General features: G+C 42.7%; 2 protein-coding genes across 9 annotated transcripts in view; one reads left to right on the top strand and one right to left on the bottom strand.

Annotated features, from left to right (window-relative positions):
* The window catches only part of znf831 (zinc finger protein 831), a 25,124-nt gene extending 13,581 nt beyond the window's left edge, over positions 1-11,543 (bottom strand). Inside the window, exons 1-4 of one of the 4 annotated variants that reach the window (XM_082532952.1) lie at positions 11,013-11,543; positions 10,769-10,853; positions 6,212-6,365; positions 343-4,612 (exon numbers count right to left, since the gene is read on the bottom strand). In XM_082532952.1, the coding sequence (XP_082389078.1) occupies positions 343-4,564 (4,222 nt within the window). In that variant the 5' untranslated portion in view covers positions 4,565-4,612; positions 6,212-6,365; positions 10,769-10,853; positions 11,013-11,543. Of the gene's footprint in view, positions 1-342; positions 4,613-6,211; positions 10,536-10,768; positions 10,854-11,012 lie in introns of those variants that run through there. The other 3 variants (XM_082532953.1, XM_082532954.1, XM_082532951.1) reach the window with 3 other exon arrangements.
* The window catches only part of cstf1 (cleavage stimulation factor, 3' pre-RNA, subunit 1), a 27,300-nt gene extending 4,966 nt beyond the window's left edge, over positions 1-22,334 (top strand). The window contains exons 2-7 of one of the 5 annotated variants that reach the window (XM_082532958.1): positions 10,545-10,831; positions 12,536-12,748; positions 13,671-13,948; positions 14,030-14,227; positions 14,318-14,708; positions 21,781-22,334. In XM_082532958.1, coding sequence (XP_082389084.1) covers positions 12,580-12,748; positions 13,671-13,948; positions 14,030-14,227; positions 14,318-14,708; positions 21,781-22,040 — 1,296 coding nt within the window. In that variant the 5' untranslated portion in view covers positions 10,545-10,831; positions 12,536-12,579 and the 3' untranslated portion in view covers positions 22,041-22,334. Of the gene's footprint in view, positions 1-10,544; positions 10,832-11,563; positions 12,216-12,535; positions 12,749-13,670; positions 13,949-14,029; positions 14,228-14,317; positions 14,709-21,780 lie in introns of those variants that run through there. The other 4 variants (XM_082532959.1, XM_082532960.1, XM_082532957.1 and 1 more) reach the window with 4 other exon arrangements.

Genomic DNA, 22,334 nt, shown 5'->3' with positions numbered 1-22,334 from the left:
AGAATCTTAATTAAATATGACTGTCAAATAAAAGATACTAGTTATACTGTATCCTAATGCCAGATGTTTATCATTTGCTGAGTGTATGTCTGTCAGCTAACCTATATTTTGAATTTAATATTGACTGACATGTCAGTGTCAGCACATCACTTTAAGTTGACTTTAAAGAGATAGGGACAGGTGCAGTTTGGGGACAGCAGGCACTCCTTTCTCATTCCATGTTGTATTTAAATCCACTGTACTGCAGTACGGAGCCAAAAATGATGTCATATTCTTAAACTGCACTGTAGGAAGCAATAATAACATATATGTTACGTAATACATTTAAATAGTGAATTGTACCTGCTGTCTGGCTCTGAATACTTGCACACACAGATGTGTTGTCTTTGCATCTGTCCACCTGGATGTTCGAGGACGCTGAAGCAAAGTGAGTCGGTCTTTTTTCTGAGTGGCGTGAGCTGATTACATCCTGTGATCCATGAGGGGTGATTTCCAATAAAGTTTTGGAATCACCTACAGATCCGACTCTGTCACATCCCATGTTTGTATCTTTGGATGGATTCAAAGTCTCAGATATTGTGGGCTCCACTTGATTACTGCAGTAGATGGATGCTTGTGGGTTTGGCTGTCCCACAGCTTTGCTTTTATTGACAGAAAGTGAAGAGACCGACCCAGAATGTTTATCAGAGCATGCAGGAGAGGGAGAATGGCTGCAGTGCTCTCCACTTTCTAACCTGCTTCCTTTGTATTCGGAGGCCTTGCCCTTAGTTTTCATTATGCTGACATTACATGAGTCGCCCTGATTATTAAGCTTATGTTGGCCTTCTTTGCACAGCAGTTCACTTTTCAAGTTATTGTGATTTTCTGTGCTGGAACAGGGAGAGCTCCTGCTGAGCTTGTGTTGGCCAGAGAGAGCTTGCAAGACGGTTGCACCTTGGCTGACCCTCCGGTCCAGCAAAACCTGCTCCTCAGCACAGCGGTTCAGAGAGAGAGTCTGTTCCTCCACTGAAGTTTGTCGTCTTCCTGACTTTACACCTCCAAGCAGAGCAGAAGTTGACATTACATCACCCGCAGTGCTCTGAGTCTCTGTGACCATGTTTACATGACTGTTTTTGTGTGGGTGTAGTGGCGGAGGGAGAGATTCAGCTGATGCTGCAGCCTGAGTGGAAGTGCTTTGCTGAGCCAGGTGGGAACTTGGCTCTGCTTTCCCAAATTGCAAAGGCACAGAAGTCATTATTCTCTCAGTGGTAAGTGCAGGGAAAGACTCATTTTTGTCCATTTGTTGTCTGGGTTGTGCACTCTCTTTTGCCTCACTGTTGCTTTCAGCAGCAAAAGAGCCCAGAGTTTTGCTTTGGACACCTTCTAAGGTCCCACCTTCAGCGTCCTGTCTCTGGGAGACACTGGTACCCGATAGACGCTCTATCTGGGGTTCAATGAGGGCTAACTGCTCATCAGATATGATCTGGAGGCAGATCTGGAGGTCTGCTGTGTGCACATGGAACACGTTCTGAGCAGCTGGCTGTACCTGGTCAAACGGTACAATGTGACAAGGCACCACGGGGGTGTTTGTGCTAACGTGTGGTACGCTAACAGGATTCAGCAGGTTTGATTGTGCTGAGAGTTGTATGTGAGAGAGTGGAGGGTTAGACTGATCATATGACGCAGCTTTAACGGCAGTGGCAGATGTCTGACTGCTCGCTGTGGTTACGGTAAGTGTAGAAACAGCAGGTGCAACAGGTCTGGGTTGCTGTGCAGACGTCGTACATTTCGAAGGCTGGATCAAAGTGCTGCATAATCCTGCCTGATAATCTTGCAGGCAGCTTGTGGTTATTGTGGTTGCTGCAAATTGTTTGTGCACTACAGCTACGCTGCCTGGCAAATTCTGACTGAGTCGTGATGTTGCAGCATGACAAACTGTTGAGACAAGCTGGTCCTGCGCGGAGCTGAAAGCATTCGTCTTCTTAAGATCACAAGTTAGCCCCAGCTGTGAAGCTGTGGGGTCTTTGCAGTTCTTTACACTCGTTGTGACCGAGGTCACGCTGCGCTCGATGTGAGGAGATGACAGAACTGAGGTGAAAGTGTGGGCTTCAGTTCCTGGTGGTTTATCCACAACTTGTGGTGAAAAAGTTAAATCAGGTTCAGCAACATTGGGTAACTTGAGTTGGTACTTGGGCAGGAAGCTGTTCTTTGCAGCAGGGGGACTCGAAGCAGTTGCTGAGGTGCTAACAGAGGTTGTGTTTGCATTGATTATGCCCGACTTGAATAGAGGCCCTTTGAGCGGAGTATGTTGTGGATTGTTTTTAAGATTGATGTAAGAGAGGTTCGCTTCCTGCTGAGTGACAGAGGGTGTGGGATGAGCAAGCATTGTGTTTGGGTCAGTCTCCATCTGCAGAGGGCAAATTATTTTGTCATCAGTTCTCAGCTTTTTCCTGTCTGAAGGAATATGGGCTCCGCACAGCTGCGATGTGGAAACACTATGTTTTTTGTCTTCGTTCATCAGTCTCCCAGCTTCTGGTCTGTTCACACAGTCTGTTTTGTGACTAACCAGTGAGCCGATAGAAGGTAATGGCAGTACTGACAAAGACAGATTCCTCCTGAGTGGAGCTTTGAGAGCGAGGCATGATGAATTAAGCGAGTTAGTTTGTAGATTAAAATCCACAGCAGGGACAAAGGAGAGATTGGCAGGAGGGCCAACTGTGGTACCGTTGCTTGTCGAACCTGTTGTCGTTACTGCCAGCGGTGCCCTTTTCTGCAGACCCTGAACAGGCTCATGCTCAGGGTTTGCTGAACATTTCCTGCCTTTGATAACACTGTTATCGCTACTTTTCTCAGCATTGTATAGCTTTTTAAATGTTCCACCCCCGTACATGTACCACTTGTTGTAGGCGAACTTCTGCGCTTTCTTCCTCCGGAACTTTCTGTTGCTCGGTTCTCCACAAATGTCACCGCCATCCCCGTCACAACTGAGGCTGCTGCTCCACGCCTCCTCCACAGATGAATTCCTGATGAGACCGTCTGTTGCGTGGTTGCAGTCTACGGCTGTCTGCCGGACCAGTGGGCGGTGGGTGGATGATTGCTGGTTCGCAGGCTTGATCGTGAAACCTGTTGGGTTGATCTGGCCAGAGCTTCCCCTTCGGACTAGCGTTACATAATCCCTCTGATTGGAGGAGGTTGGGCTGCTTCTCTCGGGCTGCAGGAGGGTGACACTGAAGGGGAGGGAATTGCTGCGAGTCAAGGGGGCATGGTCCATGGTGGAGGAGCGCTGAGTGGGCACAGAGCTGTAAATCCCTGGCTTCTTGTTTCTTTGTGACAAAACATTCTGAGTCTGACCTAATTTCATGTCAAAGTGAAACGAATCCTTGTACGTGTATGGCATGGGAAGGTCGATGCTTCCCTGCTTTGATAAAACGGTCTTGCGTGGCCTCACATTCTCCAGCTGTTTGTCCTCCACAACAGCTGTATTGTCTGATATCAGCTTAGATATGCGCTCCTCTAGGGCCTTCTGCTCCTGCTCCCTGGCAGAGTCTTTGGACTCCTGTCTGCCGTGATCTGATTCTGTAGGTGTGCGCCTGGTGGCGGGTTCTTCAAGATGCTCTTTGGTGGATTCTGCGACTGAATCCATACTGTGATCGAGCAAAACACTGCCAGGGCTTGGATAGTGGTCACTAGTCTCGCTGAAGCCAGAGTCTGTGCTCTCGTGACTCTGCGATTTCCCTCTTGACACTGAGCTTTCCCACTGTTTGGAAAACAGCGTGGCCTCTTGTCTCTGAAGGGGAAGGTGTCTACTAACACTCGGTGGAAGCTTTTCACTTTCCTTTATTACCGTTTCGCTTCCATTTGGTTTTGAGTTTTGAACTGTGAGGCTCAGCTCGTTGTCTTCCTGCACACAGCGCTGTGTCTTCACAGAGCAGACCTTTGGAGTACTGGCTGGACCGGTGCTTTCAGCAGCAGATAGTGAGGAGTCCTTCTCTGTGCTGCCTGGCTCTTCGACGCATTCCTCCAGAGACAAACTGGAAGTGCAAGTCTCTCTTGAGCCAGACATGCTGTCTAAGCTGCTCTGCTCTGACTCCAGTGAAAGGCGTGCATGTGCCTGGGTACGTCTGTGTTTGTAGAGGTTGCTCTGAGTCTTAAATGAAACTCCACAAGTGGTGCAGGGGTAGGGCCGCTCCCCCGTGTGGCAGCGCAGATGCTTCTCCAGCACGCTGGGCTTCATGCAGTCCCGTCCGCAGTGAGGACACACGTGCTTTCCTGCAGACTTGGGTTTGGCTGCGGGAGCAGCAGCTGCCAGGCTCAATCCCGGCTGAGACTGCAACCCACCAGCAATATGGAGCGTGAGGATGGGAAATGTCTCCTTGGTGTAGAGCGGCGGCATGCCCAGATGGAGTGTGGCTGCTTCTGGAGCAGCTGCAGGCGGCTGAGGGTAAGGCTGCGCGGGCAGCGCAGGTACTGTGTGGATGTAAACAGCCGTCAGGGGAGCCTGGACATCCATCCTTTTCTCTGCCTGCGCTGTGACGGAGCTGATGTGCACTGGAGCACTCGCCAATCCTGGCTTGCCAGTCTCCATGGTAACACTGCTGCTGTCGTGATGTACCAGTGGCAGGTCTCTAATTACCTGTAAGATAAGAACAGTTTGCATTAGACCTCAGTTTGCGTTAGATTAAAAGGGGGCAGGAATTTTGCTACAGCTCACTTAAAGAGGAAAATGTGATTACTCTTGGAGTATGTTTTTTTCTTTAACTGGTGACCAGCCCCAAGAAATGAGCACAGTACTGATGACAGATATGCAATATTCTCCAGGACAGATGGCTAATAAAGCAATTAATCCAGTCTGGATTTTGCCTGATAAAAATCCAGGGAGATGTGTTTTGCAATGTAAAAGAAAAATGAAAACACACTTGGTTCTGAGTAATATCATTGTGATAATGAGCAATAATATCCACAGTGGGAGCAAAGGCATTTCAAGCTCTCCTTTTTCATTTCAGTGGCAGGTTAAGATGTGCACTGCGTGTGGAAATGTTAGTCGAAACCGTGGAGAGAAATGTGCACATACGCGCATGTAGTGTCACAGTGGTGTGTGTGTGTGTCTGTGTGTTGGGGCGGGCTTTTATCTCGCCAAATCAAGTATGTCTGCTGGCATTAGCTGTTACCTCTGTCACCAGTCTGCATCAATTATAAGGCAAACCTTTGATGTTCAGAGTATCATGTGGCAGCGTTCGGTCCTGACTGACTGTCATATTGGTGCAATAATCAGATCAAAGCAAATCAAAGGGGAGCTGTGCATTAGAGTGAGAAAATTTCATTTCCTGTTGCTGTGATGGTGATTTTGCATAATTCACCCACAGAAGTACAGTTGGCACTCGACACGTTCTTTTGTTGGTTGTACAGCATGAGCACGCCCACGTCAGAGACTTTTTCTGGTGCTGTGAACTGAGGAAAGTTGGTCTCTGCTCACATTCGGCTGAGTGAGCGAAGAGCCCCTTGTGAGTGTGTCTTACTTTTACAACATTATTCATGGAGCTCGACCCTCCTGCTGTAATGTGCTTTCACTTCCTTACCGTTATGTAAATATGTCATATGGTGCACATGCTGCAACTTCATGTAGGAAGAGAAATGAAGGGAGCTTTCATCCTATAAGCACGCTTAGTCTAAGTGAGAGATAAAGGTTAGGGTTTAGTGAGCATCCACCTTTCTCATATCTGGAACACCAAGTGGAAAAGCTTGCAACAGCCGACTTAAAACTTGAAGAGTAACAACTTGTAATTTTTGGATATTTCCGTATTTATTATGATGTGTCAAAAAAAAATTAAATTCCAGCCCTAACCCTGGATGGGTTGTTACTGACCAAATGGTTGTTAAGAGGTTAAAGATGTGCGAGTTAGTTTTAAGAAGAAGTTGCGCTGTGCTGAAACACCAGCCTGTGCTTGCACTAAGAACAAAACATCACAAAAATCTCTCGACATGGGGACATAAAGAAGACGTATTAAATGTGTCTGTGGAAAGTGAAAATGTCATTTCCAGTTATGGATGTGACTTTATAAAATGAAAGTTTGAAAAGAGGAAATATCTGACAGTGCTGCCAGCCATCACAGTGTTTAGGTAAGAACAGCACTGCCAGAAACCAGAACTTAGTGTGTTTAACTAGGTCAAAACTCAGGCGCAACAATTGAGAGAAGAAAAAACAGCAGAAGACAATAAAGCAGAAGTCACTTACCGTCTCGCTTTGCACTCCAGTCACTGATAGTTATCCAGTCTAAACAGCCGTTCACAGTGAACCGGCCCATCCTCTGTGTACCTGCTCCTTTCGTGTTGCTCTGCCATCTAGCACCTCTCCAATCTGATCTTCTCTCACGGCTCTTTGACATGAACTGTTTCTTGTCACGAGGAAGCGGAAGAAATGCAAATGAGAGAGAAGATGCACTCTGAAAGTGGTGAGGCAGAGAGGAGGGGAGTGAGGGAAGGAGAAGGGCTGGCTGGGTGTGTGTGTGTGTGACTGTCAAACAAAGACTTCCGGAGGACAAGTTGAAAACATAGATTATACAGAAAGAGATCAGCGGGAGTGAATGAGCGGTGAGGCCCTAAGCACAGATGGAAGGATACGAGGCTAACACAGTTGGACAGAAAAAAAAAAGTGAAAGCAACGGGCTAGGACAGAGGAAGTGCAGTGACAAAGGCAAGCTTACCTTCAGCGGCTGACTTTACCGTCAACAGTTTGAGGCAGTACCTGACTCCTGGTTCACTTATATGATCGCTGCCCCCCACCTACTTCCTCCCACACATCGTATTTCATACACCCACATACACAAGGGTGCAGCAAAGCTAATGTTGATGTGGCTGCTTGGCTGCACATGTGCTGCTCTCACTCTCTCAAGCATAGAACAAATGGATGAGTTGTGAGAGGTTGGAGTGAATTTCCCTCCTCCAACAACAGCCCCCGTCAGACAGCATGTATTATTGTGCAGAAGTACATGAGTTCACATGCACGTGCTTGTAAAGCAATGTTCATTTATCCCATTTGGACTCACATAGGTTTGCTCCATATATTGTTACTGGTTTGCTGAGACTGACTGCATATTAAGAGACAGATTGTTGACTGTATTGATCTGTTTCAGACAGAAAATAGTGAGGACAAGGAGTTATTTTTGGCAGTAGCTCTCCTTAGCTTGAACCAGAGTACACTGGCAAAGATAGAATGTGGTGAGTTTGTTCTCAAACAATGCAGTGGAAAACAAGGAGAAATATCTAATGGTGAAATTTCTACCATCGTTAAAGACTCAGACAACAAGCAACACATTAGATCATAGCTCTTTTCCTGTGGCTACACACCTACCCTTCAAATTCCCTGCCAAAAGTATGACTCAACGCATGCATCCTTAATTTCTATTATTTTTCATTTGAGATGCATCACTTTTATACATTTATTTATTTATATTTATTTCTGCATTTCGAATAATTAATTTCAGGGTTGGTGACAAAATGCAAAATGCAGGTGGCTTCACACTACTGTACCTATGCTAACAGCAAGAAAATGTCGTTACCATAGCTACGGCACCAGATGATGGAGATGGACACGTGCTGCATTTTAAAGGAGCAGTCCAACAAGATGTTAACACAGCCTTCAGTATGCCCACACTCCCTAACAAAGCTGATATGACAGTGGCAGACTACGGACCAGTCATCATTTGGATCCAATCAAACATTTGACCTAACAATAAATGATTTATACTTTTTAACATTAGTATTTATTTACATATATATATTGCCTTAAAATGTTAATGGCAAGCTTATGTGTTCACACTGTGCATGCAAGCATTTACTAGTTCTGCCAGTGCTCTGCAACTAGGCTAACCACAAAAAACATAGGTAAAAGAGAGATGCTAGGAAATTTGCAATTGTGGGTAAAAACAAACTAAATGTGGACAGGTGAGAACAAAAACAGAGTAATGTGTAGTATTTTTAACATCCAGATATCAACAACCTTTTTTTGTATTGTGAATGCTGACAGCACAAACATCTGAATTCACTTCCCACTAAATAATAAGATGCAGCTGATCAGACTAATACATGTGATTTGAATTCATGGTTTTATATTGTTTAAACACTATTGGATGCTGTGATCGGATAAGTCAAACCTGTCCTTTATTAAAGATTGTTCACTTGTCCTCTTTTGTTTCATTCTGTCTTCACTTTACAGTTCTGTATCTTTGGTTAGGTTTAGTTAAAACAATTCAGTATAAAAATGCAAACTAATGTTGTTTTATATGTTTAAGTTGTTCTCAGGCGTCAGATTTTTATGATTCTACTGGCCAGTTTCACAAAAAGTGACGATGCAGCCCATGTATTTAATTACAGGCCGTGTTGGGCCTTTCATGAATTTGTTACTATGACGATGAATACACACAAGCAAATCGATCCACTGTTAACACAAAACTATTAACTACACATATATTCAGTTTCTCTATTTGTATCTTAATATATATTTAAGCAACCAAAAACATCTCTAATGTTGCCAGTTTGGGCCCCGCCCACCAGCTACTCAAACATTCTGTTTGCAAGAAGCAGCCAAACAGAACAAAGTTGGCCTTAACAAAGTGGGAGGGAAACTAAAATGGCATGTTTCATAATATATAACATAATATAAACTACATTAAGGCCTGCTATAAGACAGACACTTTTTTTTAAAAATGGGAATCTTATAGACTCCAAGAATAGAAAGATGGAGTTGGAAATTAGCAGAATATGTCCCCTTTAATGAAAATCTTTCTTTAAATGCTTTAATTTTGCTGTCAAATCCTTACTGCTGTTATTCTGAACATGATGTCATCACGTGGGATCAGCCGTGTAATTATCAGATGACATCTGCTGTTAAAAAACAAAGTGTTTTTCTATCATTCCACCGCCACAGACTCTAGCCGGTCTCCAAGGCAACTAGAGGCCAGTCTGCTAAGAGTATGGTTTGTGTCGACATGGCAACAAGACACCTCCTACCACGCATGTTTTCTACAGTCTGCACACTGCCCTGTAGGGCGGAAGCACAGTTTTAGTGCATGGTTTTAAAGCCCCAGTCAGATGAAACAAAATCACAGTGTGTGGATGTAAGATAAGATAACCTTTATTAGTCCCACACGTGGGAAATTTGTTTTGTCACAGCAGGAAGTGGACAGTGCAAAAGTTATGAGGCAAAAATTAGAATACAATAAGAATAAATACAGTACACAACTGTACAGAATAGAATAAAATAAAATACTATATACAGTAGAATAAAATAAAATAAATATACAATAAGATAAAAATAGAATACAAATACTATATACAACTGAGTAAAAATACAACGATGACAGAAAGGATTATTGCAGACTCCTGCATTATGTGTGCAGGAGTCTGCTGAAAAAAAGTCAGCAGAGGTCTGATGATGTTGATAAATTGTTATTTGGCTGTGTTGCTCAGGTTACTAGGATACAAGGTTGAGTCAAGTTTTACAGCTGATGGTCAGCAGCGACAAGAGACAAACAACATGTTCCTTCTGCTCCTGCTGGCCTCTCAGCTGCCGACGCACAACATAGTTTAAGAGAGATGGTTGTTTGGTGCAATGTAGACTTTTATCCATGTGCGTCCAGCTGCTCTTGGGAATGTCTGACACATGCTGAGTCACACTGTGGATGTTGGCATAACCACAGTAGTACTAAATACTTCTAGAAACAACATCAGCAACAAAAAATGTTCTTATGCAGCAAAACGTTAAATAGACATTTTCAGCCCCATGTCTTAGTGGTTGTAAACAGCAGATCTGAACAGCAGGTAGGTGGGGCTTTTGTGCTCACAGCATGACCTTTGTGCCTGAGTTGACAATATCAGGGATACCTCCTCTCACAGCATACAGAGAGAGTAAAAAACCATCAGAAAGTGTTTCGATCAGTGTGAAGCTCAGACTTCACTCTGAGCTTTGTTATACATGCACCGATTTCATTATTTCAAGCTCTTGCCATGTTAAATATGAGCATCCACCACTGGAGCGGTATAAGAAATGACAGAAAACAATCAGCTTCCTTCAAAATGTACCCGCACTGCAAGGACTGCAAGGTATTCTGCCTATTTCATCGGTGTTTGATGGGGATCATTCAAAAAAGTCTACCTTTTCCATAGCAGGTTTCCACCATCATCCCTGTAATCTGAATGTATTACAGTGCATTTTGTCTCTTTGTTTTTGGCCAGCACTAGCAGTGATGAACCACATTACAGGAAGTGGTAACTGAGCATTAATGTGTGTGCATCTGTACGTGGGTGGGATTTGCTGCAGGCCTATAACCACTTACGTGTTCATCTTCCCAGTAGCTTAAGCACAGCAGCCTCATGTCCCACTCTTGTCCACAACCAGCTGCCATCACTGACACTTTTCTTTCCCTTTGTGTCTGAGATGGTGCTCTTTTGCGCCCTCTCCTGGATCATGGCTGACAAAAAGTCTTGAACCCATAAATAGAACGTATTTGCATTAAAAGTGTTAGAATTGTGTTAATAATATTATTGTTGTTGTTTTTGTTGTTATGCAGAGGGCGGTCAGGATTAGCCATGATGGATGACCTCTTCTCCACCACAGTTTCAAAGTGTCCAGCCAATCACAGAGCCTGCTTTTCTAATCAGTTTATCCAGTTTCCTCGTGTCGCCACCTTTGATGTTGCTCTCCAGCACACCAGCACAAATTAGAGACAGAAAATCTCATTTCACTGCAAATTTGGAAGAATCTCACCTTCCTTATGAAATACAGCTTGCTCACCCGTCTTGTTGTATAAAACGTGTTGGTGTTCCAGTTCAGCCTGGTGCCTGAGTGGATCATCAGGTACTTGCATCACATCAACATCCTGTCCCAGAATAGAAACAGACATGTTATGAACGTGCTCACCATCTCTCTCTGGTCTTCACTTGCACCTTCAGAAGCAATAAAAGTACTAACTATAACTTTTGATTGGCTTTTAAAATTTTGCTTTGTTTTTTTTTTTGCAATATTTCTTTTTACTTACCAATGTTACTATTGGTAGTAGTGATATTTTCTCCTCTGGTTGCTCCCTTTCTCATACCAAGTCTCTGAATGTCTTCCTTCATTACATCCATTAAACTCTTCTCAGGTCTTCCTGACTCTGCATATGTCCAAACCGTCTCCGTCTTGCTTCTCTAACTTTGCCCCCAGACTGCTCAACCTGAACCTGAGCTGATATACCCAACTCTGCCACCTCCAGCTACACCTCCTGCCCTGCTGTTAGTGTAACTGTCTCCAAACCACACATAACAGCAGCTAATCTTGTGCATATTTCCTTTCAGTCTTGCTGTTATTCCTCTGTCCCAAATCACCTCTGGCACTCGTCTCTACTGACTCGTCTCTGCCTACACTCTCTTCTTCACCTCTCTTGTGTACTGTCTGTTGCTTTGAATGGTAGAAACCAGGTATTTAAACTCATCTAATTTCACTACCTCTACCCTTTGTATGCTCATCTTTCTATCTGTCTCCCCCTCATTCATACACATGTATTCTGTCTTGTTCCTACTGACTTTCAATCCTCAAGCCCAATATAAACTCTTTTTTTTCATTGGCTTCTATCCACAAATGTCTTCTTTGAGAATCCTCACACAAGTCCATCTAAAGCCTATACCATAACTTTCTGATGCAACCCCAACGGGATCTTTGTCTATTAAAAACGGAGTTTGGGGTATATATAACTGTTAATGTATAAGGCATTAGTGAAATGAGAAATATTTTACAATGTGCTCATTTTAATAATTCATAATTCATTTCAATAATTTGCAGGGCACAATGTCAGATATAGTGAACTGACAAACTTAATTTTCAACATCTTTTCAATACATTACTTTATATGTTCTTTTTTATTTAACGTATTCTAATCAGCATTACCTTCATTTGGTTTCAGGGGTCAATAAACCATTAGCTTAAAAGGATTTCTAACTATGATGTATCAAATTAAACGGCTTTCACTAGCTGAACGTTATTCTATTATCATTTTCATTTGAACAACAAAAAGCAGCATAAAGCGTGGTATTTTGTATCGGAATAGGCCAAAACCTTAGCCAGAGCCCCTGAGCAAGATGGCGGCTCCAGAAACGCGTCGCGCGGATATGACGCTTTTCTGTGCGGTGACGTACAGACATAATACGTATTACGTAACGGACGTTCGGATCAAGAAGCGCACTTGGAACTTTTAAGAGGGTTGGTATGTTTTATGTGTTTCAATGTTAAAAACAGATAATTTTTTACAGTTATGTTGTTAAGTAGCATGTGCCGCTTCTTTTGGACAATGCACAGGCTCATGGTTCACAATGGACACATTGTTCTTTTTTAGTTCTGTCATCGCTGTAGCAACAAAGCTAACGTTGTTAGCTGCAAGGCTAACACATCCATTCATTCCTTATAACTGCCACACTGTTAGCATACCTACAGCTAACGGTGTTCGCTAATATTGTGATTTGACATTAACCCAATCCGCTAATATAGACCTGGGGCAGGTTGTTAACATTTTGTTTTCGACTTTAGTTCACACAGTTGTCACGACCCGGTTTAGGTGACAGTGGCCCAACATGTTTCGTCCCAAACCGACTCTGAAGGACCGACAGCACCTGTACAAGCTTATCATCAGCCAGCTGCTCTACGATGGATACACTAGCATCGCCAACAGTCTCATCAATGAGGTGAAGCCACAGAGCGTTGTGTCTCCCTCTGAGCAGCTCATGCAGCTGGCAAAGATAGGTAAGAGTTGAGACCATGTTCTGATCTTGAAAACAGCATCTTGGGGTGGAGGGTGGGGGATACCTAAAAGTATTTTGTACAATTAAAAGAAACAGCCGACACCGACGTCATAGCTTTTGCTTAATTATAAGACGAGCTGTTTTTGAAGTGAAACAAATAATGCTAATTCTGACTTGCTTGAAGAATGCACTCTTCCACTTCAGTAAGACCTTTGGGATCATCTATCAGTCACACTCTTCTCTGCTCTGCATGCGTTGCTTGTTTGCACTGGTCTTATTTTGATTGATTTGATTGAAAGTGAGAGTCATTAGTGTGTGCCATACTGCAGCACCATTTACAGTTGCAGGACTTTTCCCTTTTGCATCCTCCGAAACACTCATGTGGCATAACCACAGTTTCCAGTTAAGTTAAAACTTTTGCAAAGATATGAAAAGAGGCTGACGTAGTAGACATAGCAGTGTGAAATGCCTCCAAACTGCTGACCCTTTGCTTTTAGCTTCCTCCTAATTTTTCTGCTAGGTTAGCTCCAGTCTGCCACCTCTGACTGACATATACACGAAACATGTGCTAAAAAGTCAGCTGTGTCGTAATGGATGCAGCTCACCCTGGACACTGTCTTTTCCCCTCTGCCCTTAGGACAAAGATTCAGGACTATGAAGCTCAGACCGAACACACTAAAACAGCTTGAAAAAGAAAAACATGACTGATTATAGAGTGACTGACTTTCTTTTAGGGCAGATTTTTCAAGTCTTCTACTGGTGCTACTTTTACTGGCTTTATTTATTCTATCTAGTTATCTAATCTCCTCTATCTGGGGTTATAATCTCAGATTCTCAGGCCTTTGTAGCAGTTGTTTCATCCACATCTTGGTTTTTGTACTGTATGTCTTCAGATCCTAACTACAACCTATAATCCATTACAGGGATGGAAAATGACGATAGTGCTGTTCAGTATGCGATCGGTCGCTCCGATACTGTAGCCCCGGGTGTTGGCATCGATCTGGAATTTGACGCAGACGTCCAGACCATGTCTCCAGAGGCGTCAGAGTATGAGACCTGCTACGTCACATCTCACAAGGGCCCTTGCCGCGTTGCTACATACAGTCGAGATGGTCAGCTGATCGCTACAGGCTCTGCTGACGCCTCCATCAAGATCCTGGATACTGAGCGCATGCTGGCGAAGAGTGCCATGCCCATTGAGGTGAGGCAGCTCAGACAGCACAGGCATGCTGGATGTTTTTAAGCCAGTGCACTGACATTTTTTCATTTCTACATACATCAGGTGATGATGAATGAGACGGCGCAGCAAAACATGGAGAATCACCCTGTGATTCGGACGCTGTACGACCACGTCGATGAAGTCACCTGCCTTGCCTTCCATCCCACCGAACAGATTCTGGCATCTGGCTCCAGAGATTACACCCTCAAACTGTTTGACTACTCCAAGCCCTCTGCAAAAAGAGCCTTTAAATATATACAGGTCGGACATATTCAAATCCAAAGTGCCAAAGCTGATGTATATAAATGCAAATCTTTGTAATCCAGTTGTCGCCTTTCGATTTACCCACAGGAAGCAGAAATGCTGCGTTCAATCTCCTTCCACCCCTCTGGTGACTTCCTGCTAGTGGGGACGCAGCACCCCACCCTGCGCCTCTATGATGTCAACACTTTCCAGTGCTTCGTGTCTTGCAACCCACTGGACCAGCACACAGACACCATCAGCGGGGTCAGCTACAACCCCACAGCTAATAGCTATGTCACCTGCAGCAAGGACGGCAGCATCAAGCTGTGGGACGGTATCTCTAACCGCTGCGTGACGACCTTTGAGAAGGCACATGATGGAGCGGAGGTGTGCTCCGCCATCTTTTCCAAGAACTCCAAGTACATCCTGTCCAGTGGGAAAGACTCGGTGGTCAAACTTTGGGAGATCTCAACAGGCAGGACTCTGGTCAAGTACACAGGTAGGGAGGATTTGCTGTTATTCTAAACTATGGCAGTTGAAGCATTCACAGTCACAGGTTTGCTGATGCATAACTTACCTATAGTGAGCTACTTGCAACATTTAAAACCTATAAAAAATAAATATTATAACAAGTTTATGGCAAATTCATATTTAAAATTCTAACACTCAAGAATTACATTTATCTAGTGTGCATATTAGCTGTTCATGCTGAGACATATGACCAGAAATATAGTTTATATAAATGTATTGTTTCTGTCACGAGTGTATAGACTATGAAAAGAGAAAAAAATGCAAGAAATAAAGTAAAACAACACAAACTAACCAACTAAAAAAGTCAGCTCTCTGGCTGTTTTAACAAAAGTTTATTTGGCACGTGCCTGTTGTACATCTATACAACATTCAGCATGGATGTCATTTCTGTTTTTAGTCCAGCACAGAAATAAAACTTTAAAAAAAGAACTGAAAGCATCCACACAGCACACACAGCTTCTGACTGAAGCCCAGCTGTTAACACTTTGCTATGTTACTCAGCATCTATATTTCTATATTTCACACACGATTGTGTATCATATTGGCACTATTGAACAGAATTTCACATGGATCATGTGTTTGCCGTCCCTGTGTTGTTTTTTTGTAATGATTTTTAATTCTTAGTTTCATAACCGTGCTGTGGATGGAAGCAGTGGCAAAGCTTACTGTTCTCCAGCTGCTGAACAGGTGGTTTGATTAAAAATTCTTATTAGGATTTAAATGACAGAGGTTGGATAGTACTTACAGTAAGGAGCTTAGCTGACGTCAACGTAATTAAAATGCGCTTTCTCCCACATTGTGTGTGTGTGTGTGTGTGTGTGTGTGTGTGTGTGTGTGTGTGTGTGTGTGAGAGAAAATCCAAGAGTGTTATGTTTTGCATTTGTCCCTTAAAATTCCTAAATGGATATATGCAGTGTTTCATCTTGATAAGTGTTAGCGTGCCATGCTTGAGTAAAAAGGGTTTTTACTCCTATTTATCAGCTTTTAGGCACTGTTCTGTAACGTCTCCATCAAGCATGATCATAATGCAGTGGTAATAAGGATCCTATTTGTCAGTCAGCACTAGAGGTCGCCTTAGTTTAAAAAAATCACTTATGATGCCATTTTATCCGCCTTTTAATTTTTTTATAATATTGAAACATTTAATAGTGTTTAATTAAACAAATCAGAAGGAAATAATACAGGAAAAAAGAGACGTGGCGCTCAACACTGTAAAAACCAGAGGAATGAGCTGCAGTTACAGGAGAGACACTAAGATGATACAAACATGAGCTGAATGGACTTAAGCTGGGTGTCACTTTGTCACATGGATCCACAATGCTTTGTAAATTTCACGTGTTATTCTACAGTTTTATGACTTGTGTAATGCTGTGAAAGAGACAAAGCACTTATGGTAGCAGTATTGTAGCATGGGAACTATATAATGTTACAGTAGATCCACAGTCAGTGGAAGTGAGCAAGTGTGCATGGACTTTCAAATCAATAAAAATGGCAGTTTTTTAGAAGTGGCGTCTGAAACTCTTAAGCATAAACTCTGTTTACGCTTCCATATGTGCAACAGTTCATGCTGCAACACTGCTATCTGCACACACGACCCTTTATATTTCTACATCTCCTCACTCTACTGTCATTTCTCTCAACGCACTCTGCAGATACCATCTACACGATGTTATAAATATCTAATCTATAGAGGTTTTGCAGGCATGTGACCCCTTATCACTTCCCAACCATTTTAGATGCGTAACATGTCAAGTGAGTAAAAAACCCACTAAACGTCATGGAGATGAGATAAACTATGACAGTTATAAGTAAACAAACAAATGCCACACACTTTATATCATTATGTTATCAACAGTTATACTGGACGAGATCCAACATGGGTGACAGAGTCACTGGACTCTGCCTCTGCAGTCACTGCCTGAACAACTGAACCACGGTCACTGCAAATTTACCTGATGTTTATCATATTAACATATTACCATCTAACATCTGTGACAGTGATACTGAGGCAAGTTGATTGAGGATATCTTCAATTTTCCATCAGTAAGCACTGCTGATTTTACCTTTGTTCACTGCTATTCATGGCTGTTACTGAAACTATATATTTATTCTCAAAATGGTCATTTTGTAAAAATGTCAATTAAAACTTCAAGTATTTTTTAAACATTTTTAAGAGATTTAAAAAAAAAAGTGCCTTCTTGTAAGTGCTACCAGTGTCGGCATTTCAACAGGAAGTGTGTCAGCGTCCTCGTGGCTTAGTGCTGCTCTCTCTGCTGTGTTATCCTGTTGCTGTGACAGTATAACACCGTCTGTGGTGGGCTGTAACATTCTCCCTCTGATAGAGTCACAGGCTGCATGCAGCTTTATTTGGACACTTTAAAATCATGGAACGTTACAAGCATTCTGCTCCTGATTATTTTCATCAGTCAGGAGAGAGACATTTATGATAAGTTTGTGTGGTTAAGTGCGTTTAGTTGAACGTGCTACAAGCACAGTAAAAAGTGCATGAAGTGCTCCTGGATGTGGTTTATGTTGGTCATGAAAACCATTTCTGTAGCATAGAAATGATCAGTGCTGTCATCAAGGAGTTTTTATCACGAGATAAGTTATGCTTTATTTACATTTTTAAAACCACCAGTATCTGTTTCAAGTAATATTTGGCCATTTCACATTGATCATTTAGAGAATAAATATATAGTTTCAGTAAAGCAGTGAAAAGGAGCTAACAGAGGCAAAAACAGCAGAGCTTACTGATGGAAAATAAAAAAAAATCAAAAATCCTCAGTAACTCACGAGAGAAATGACAAGTACAGTGAGGAGATGTAGAAATAAAAGTGTCATCTATGGATGGTGGTGTAGCAGCATGAGCTGTTCAAGATTGTTTAGTTGACACGTGCATAGTTATACAAGTACAACACACAGTGAAATGTGAAGTGTGTGTGTTATTTATTTTTTCTCTCCTAATCTGCCGTTGTTAATGATTTGAAAGTCCATGCCACACTTGCTCCCTTACAGCCTGTTTAGGTTTGATGCTCTTTGGCTTGTGAAGACTACACTGCCCCCTAGCAGAGCAATGCTGAGTTAATGTTTCTAACTGCAGTGAAGAACTTGTTGTCAGCTGATTGGATTACATTTTACTTTATTGCAATAACCAGGTCATCGTGCCTTCACTGGTTTATTTTCTGTGATGCTACATATTACCTGCTGTTGGGACATCAGTGTGATCGAGGTCCACGCTGTGTTTTAAATATACAGTAGCTTTCAGCTGGCAGTGCTGGATCTCAGTAAAAAAAGATTTCATTCCCTACAATCTTCATCACACTGAGTCAGATTATGAGTAATCGTGACTGTTCCGTCTTCAACTGCTGTTCTGATAAATGTTGCAAAAACTCCTGCCAAATCAAGAGCCTGATGACGCTATGTTGGAGGGTCTGCAGACGTGTTGCATTGCCACTTCCTTCCTCCTTTGTAAGAATGATCATAGTTTCAGATTTTTTTGTGAATGTTTATCTGATAAGAAAACCCTTGTGGCGTGCTTTGAGAATTCGGGGGTGGTGGGTGCAGGCACAGTGATGTAGTAATGCGTTGTGCTCAAAGACTGGGGGGATTTTTTCAAAATTGTTAATGTGGTTTTGATTCTTTTCTTAAGGAACCTGTGGGCTTCAATGCCCTGCTTATTTAACAGTAATTAATAACTATAGATAAATGTGTGGCCTATGCACAGGCTACACATTTAAAAAAAGGGTTACCCAGGAAACCAGAGCTTAATTGTATAATTTAGTCTACTAAGTACTAATTGGAAGGTTTCTGTTCGATCCTTGGACAAGATAATAACCCCAAGTAGTTTTCCGATGCATCCAGTGCTGGATTTAGGTGCAGAAAAACATGCCTGTGTGAATAGTTGTGAATGAGGTGAGTTCAGTTAGACTAGACAAATGCTGTATAAGAAGAAGCAGTCCTAACTACACAGCTGCTCATTCACATGCTGGTAGTTATAGTTTTGCTGTCATATAGCAAGTATATTATCTACAATGCTGCCTGCTAACATTCAGCACTTATGCATTTGATATTAGCAGGGAATCAACAACACTGCCGTGATTGCTCTCTGTGAATGTCCTAAGTCTACAAAAAGGAGAAAATTGGGTAACCTGTATCTCAGTATGAGAGAAAAGTACTGTTATTCTTTGTGAGATTACTCTGCAGGCAAAGTTTGGACAAGTCATCACTGCTGGAGATCTTAGTGTTATAGAGATCACATTGATTTCTACTGGTAACGCTCTAGGTTGGAGATGTGTCTGCATCTGTAATGAGATCTGCAACACACATCATCCCTGCAACTTCTAATCTGACCCATAAACACGCTGTCATTTAGCCTGTGGAGAAGATTTCTCCATCTTTGTGATGTTCTTACGGGTACAGGGACAAACCAATAGCATTCATGCATGCACAAGATTGCAGTGTGGTTCATTTTTAGAGTTATGCAATCACCATTCTTATGGTGGCAAATTAACATACATCAGGCAGCTGTAGGCACACAATCAAATGCTGTACTACACGAATAGTTCCTAAAGTCACCAAGTCATCTCCACGTCCACTTCCATCAGTCACTGGAGACAAGAAGAAGAAAAGTTCCCGGCTGCTCAAAGACAAATAGCAGCTAAGTGAAAGTAAACTTTATTGCCATGTACACAGTGTACACACAGTGCAAATAACAAAACATGCTCAGATGCCAAGATTTACAAATATGAATGCAAAATAAATATGTAATCCATAAACCAACTGGAAAATATAAAATATGCAACATATAAATTACATTAGAAAAAGTGCAATAAAGAAGAAACAGCTGATTAAGCTGACTATAATGCCTTGCCTTTAGAGATATGACCACGACAGGTGTCAGGTGCGTTCTTCAAGAGCAGTATAAGACTGCCAGTCTGTCGTTTGGATATAGTGTCTGTGCATTAGTGAGTGTTTCTATCAGTCGGTTATTGGAGGGGTGTGGCAGTAAGGAGGATTCTGGTAGGCAGCCTGGTGTTGAGAAGCCTTTCGGCCTTGGGATAAAAGCTGTTGCATAGCCGCTTGTTAACTTTAGCCTTCTCAGGAAGTGTAGTTTCTGCAACAATTTTCTTTGTTGAGGAGATGGTGTTGTTTGTGTGAGACGTCTTCAGTTATATGGACACAGACGAACTTGATCCTCCAACAATCTCAGTTTATGATGAGTGGGTCAGGTCTTCCTGAAATCCAACATTAGCTCTTTAGTTGTGTTATGTCTGTGAAGGTTCTCAGTCACCTTGGCTCAGGCGATTAGAGGATCATCAGGGGGTCCTTTTGTCCCTCTGTGGGGGGTCACTCCCACTAGGTTTATATCTGGGACGCTCCACTATTTGACCTTAGAACTGAAGAAGCTTCTCGGATGAGAGGTGAAACGTCTTCAAGTAACTTAAAGAAGTCCAGACGCCTTTCTTTGCAAGCTCCTTTGACCTTTAGTTGTGTTGACGTTGAGAGATTGTTGTCTGTGCACCAGTTTGACAGCTACTGGCTCATCGGCATCTGCGGAATCATCGTTGTTGCTTATCAGTGCTAACGTAGTCGTGTTAGCAACAAACATGATAATGTGGTTGGTGTTATGTGTTGCTGTGCAGTTGTGAGTCAGCTGAGTGAAGAGCAGAGGAATGGGTACACAGCTCAGTGTGATGATGTTAGAGGTGTTGCAACTCATCTGTACTGCCTTTTTTGTGAATGGCAGTCAATGTGACAGAATCATGGCATTCTGTGTGTTGATCACATAAATAACATGTGTACTTTACAAGCCACAGCTGATATTTTGGTGTATCCGTGCAAGCTTAATTCAGTCAGGGCCACCGTAGTCAGAGGTGATTATTAGAGAGCCGTAAAACCCACTATTCTATGTCCACAGTGGGAAAGCAAAACAGTGAAGTAGTGAGCACAGAACAGAGCAGGCATCATGAAAGGAGGAGCTACATTTGAGGTGGGTTGCAAAGTGGCTTACGGTTATAGTCTGCGCTTTTGGTTATTATTATGCAAACTGTGTTGTCATCATAGTTTACACAACTTGAGGCAAGCTTGACTTGCTGCTCTCTTCTCCTGTAAAAGATTTAAAAAGCTTGCTGAAAAGTTTTCTCTAACTATTGCAGCTCTATTGCTCCACTTCTGCAGTGAGTCATCGTAGAAACACCTGTAGGATCCAACCTGTTCAGTCTCAACAGTTTAGCGGTTCGCAACCAACCAAAATGATAACAAAACACACCATCCGCCAGCACTCACAGTATCACTTTTGACACTTGCCACATGCATGAGGGCAGTAGCAGTGAGCATAGACTGGCTGGAATCCAGCTCAACTGGCATAAGCTATACAATTTATCAATTACACGTGTTTTATGGTCGCATGTCTCTGAGAGCTGCCTACTCTCAGGAAGGGATGTGCTGTGCATCTAAGAAGATACATACTACAGTGTGTTACACAGATACCACACATGCACAGAGATGCTCATTATTAAAGGAAAACCTGTTTGGAATCAGTGTCTGTGATTTTAGGCAGTAATAATATTGTCTATCCTCAGTTCACTTTGTTTCACCATGACATCATTTCACCAATGAGACAGTTTTTTGTTATGTGAAAGTACTGAATTGAAACAGATTCACATCCATCTCTGTTCTAAGGGACAGAAGCTAAAGTGAGCCCAAATATCTTGTTTCTCTGTGAGCGCTTCCTCATCGGTGGTCAGGCTCTGGCTGGCATCTCTCCAACGCTTGACTTATTTTCTGTGTTTGAGTTGGACTGACTATACTTGGATGTTTGTAGAGTAACTCGCTAACACACAATCTGGCCTTCACTGTTATAATTTGAGCACTTTAGTTTTTGGGTATCGGTTGTTAGTACACATGATAGCTGATAAACATGGGAAGTAAGGACAGCATTTATCAGCTGATATTTACTTGAAAGTACAGTGAAAATGATTACAGCATTTTTTTTTAATGCTCAGTTACTTAGACTGACCTGTCGGGCTCATCTGTTGCAGGCGCAGGGCTGAGCGGCCGTCAGATGCACCGTACGCAGGGCGTGTTCAACCACACGGAGGACTACGTGCTGCTGCCTGACGAGCGCACCATCAGCCTCTGCTGCTGGGACTCCCGCACAGCCGAGAGGAAAAACCTGCTGTCTCTGGGTCACAATAACATTGTCCGCTGCATCGTCCACTCACCAACCAACCCGGGCTTCATGACCTGCAGTGATGACTTCAGGGCCCGTTTCTGGTACCGCCGCACAACCACAGACTGAGCCACAGGAGGATGTCTGACTCTTGTGAAGCCTTCCCTGACCTCAGCAAACACTCAGTCTTCTTCAATCATTTTCAGTTCAATGGAAAGAGGACAGTGGAATCAGAGAGACAGTACTTAGGAGGAAAAATCAGTCATGTGGTTTTCTTTTTTATGACCTATTAAAGAGTGTAGAAACTTCAGTGGTAACACTCTCCTCACATTTCTTAGATATCATTCTGCAGGTTTGATTGGTTTTCCACTTTTATATTTTGTGTATGTCCTTATGTTGTAATTCTGATTTTTAATAAACAAC

Source organism: Aulonocara stuartgranti, assembly GCF_965226115.1.
Source record: "Aulonocara stuartgranti genome assembly, chromosome: 5".
NCBI lineage: Eukaryota > Metazoa > Chordata > Actinopteri > Cichliformes > Cichlidae > Aulonocara > Aulonocara stuartgranti.
This window is presented reverse-complemented; position numbering and strand designations above follow the sequence as displayed.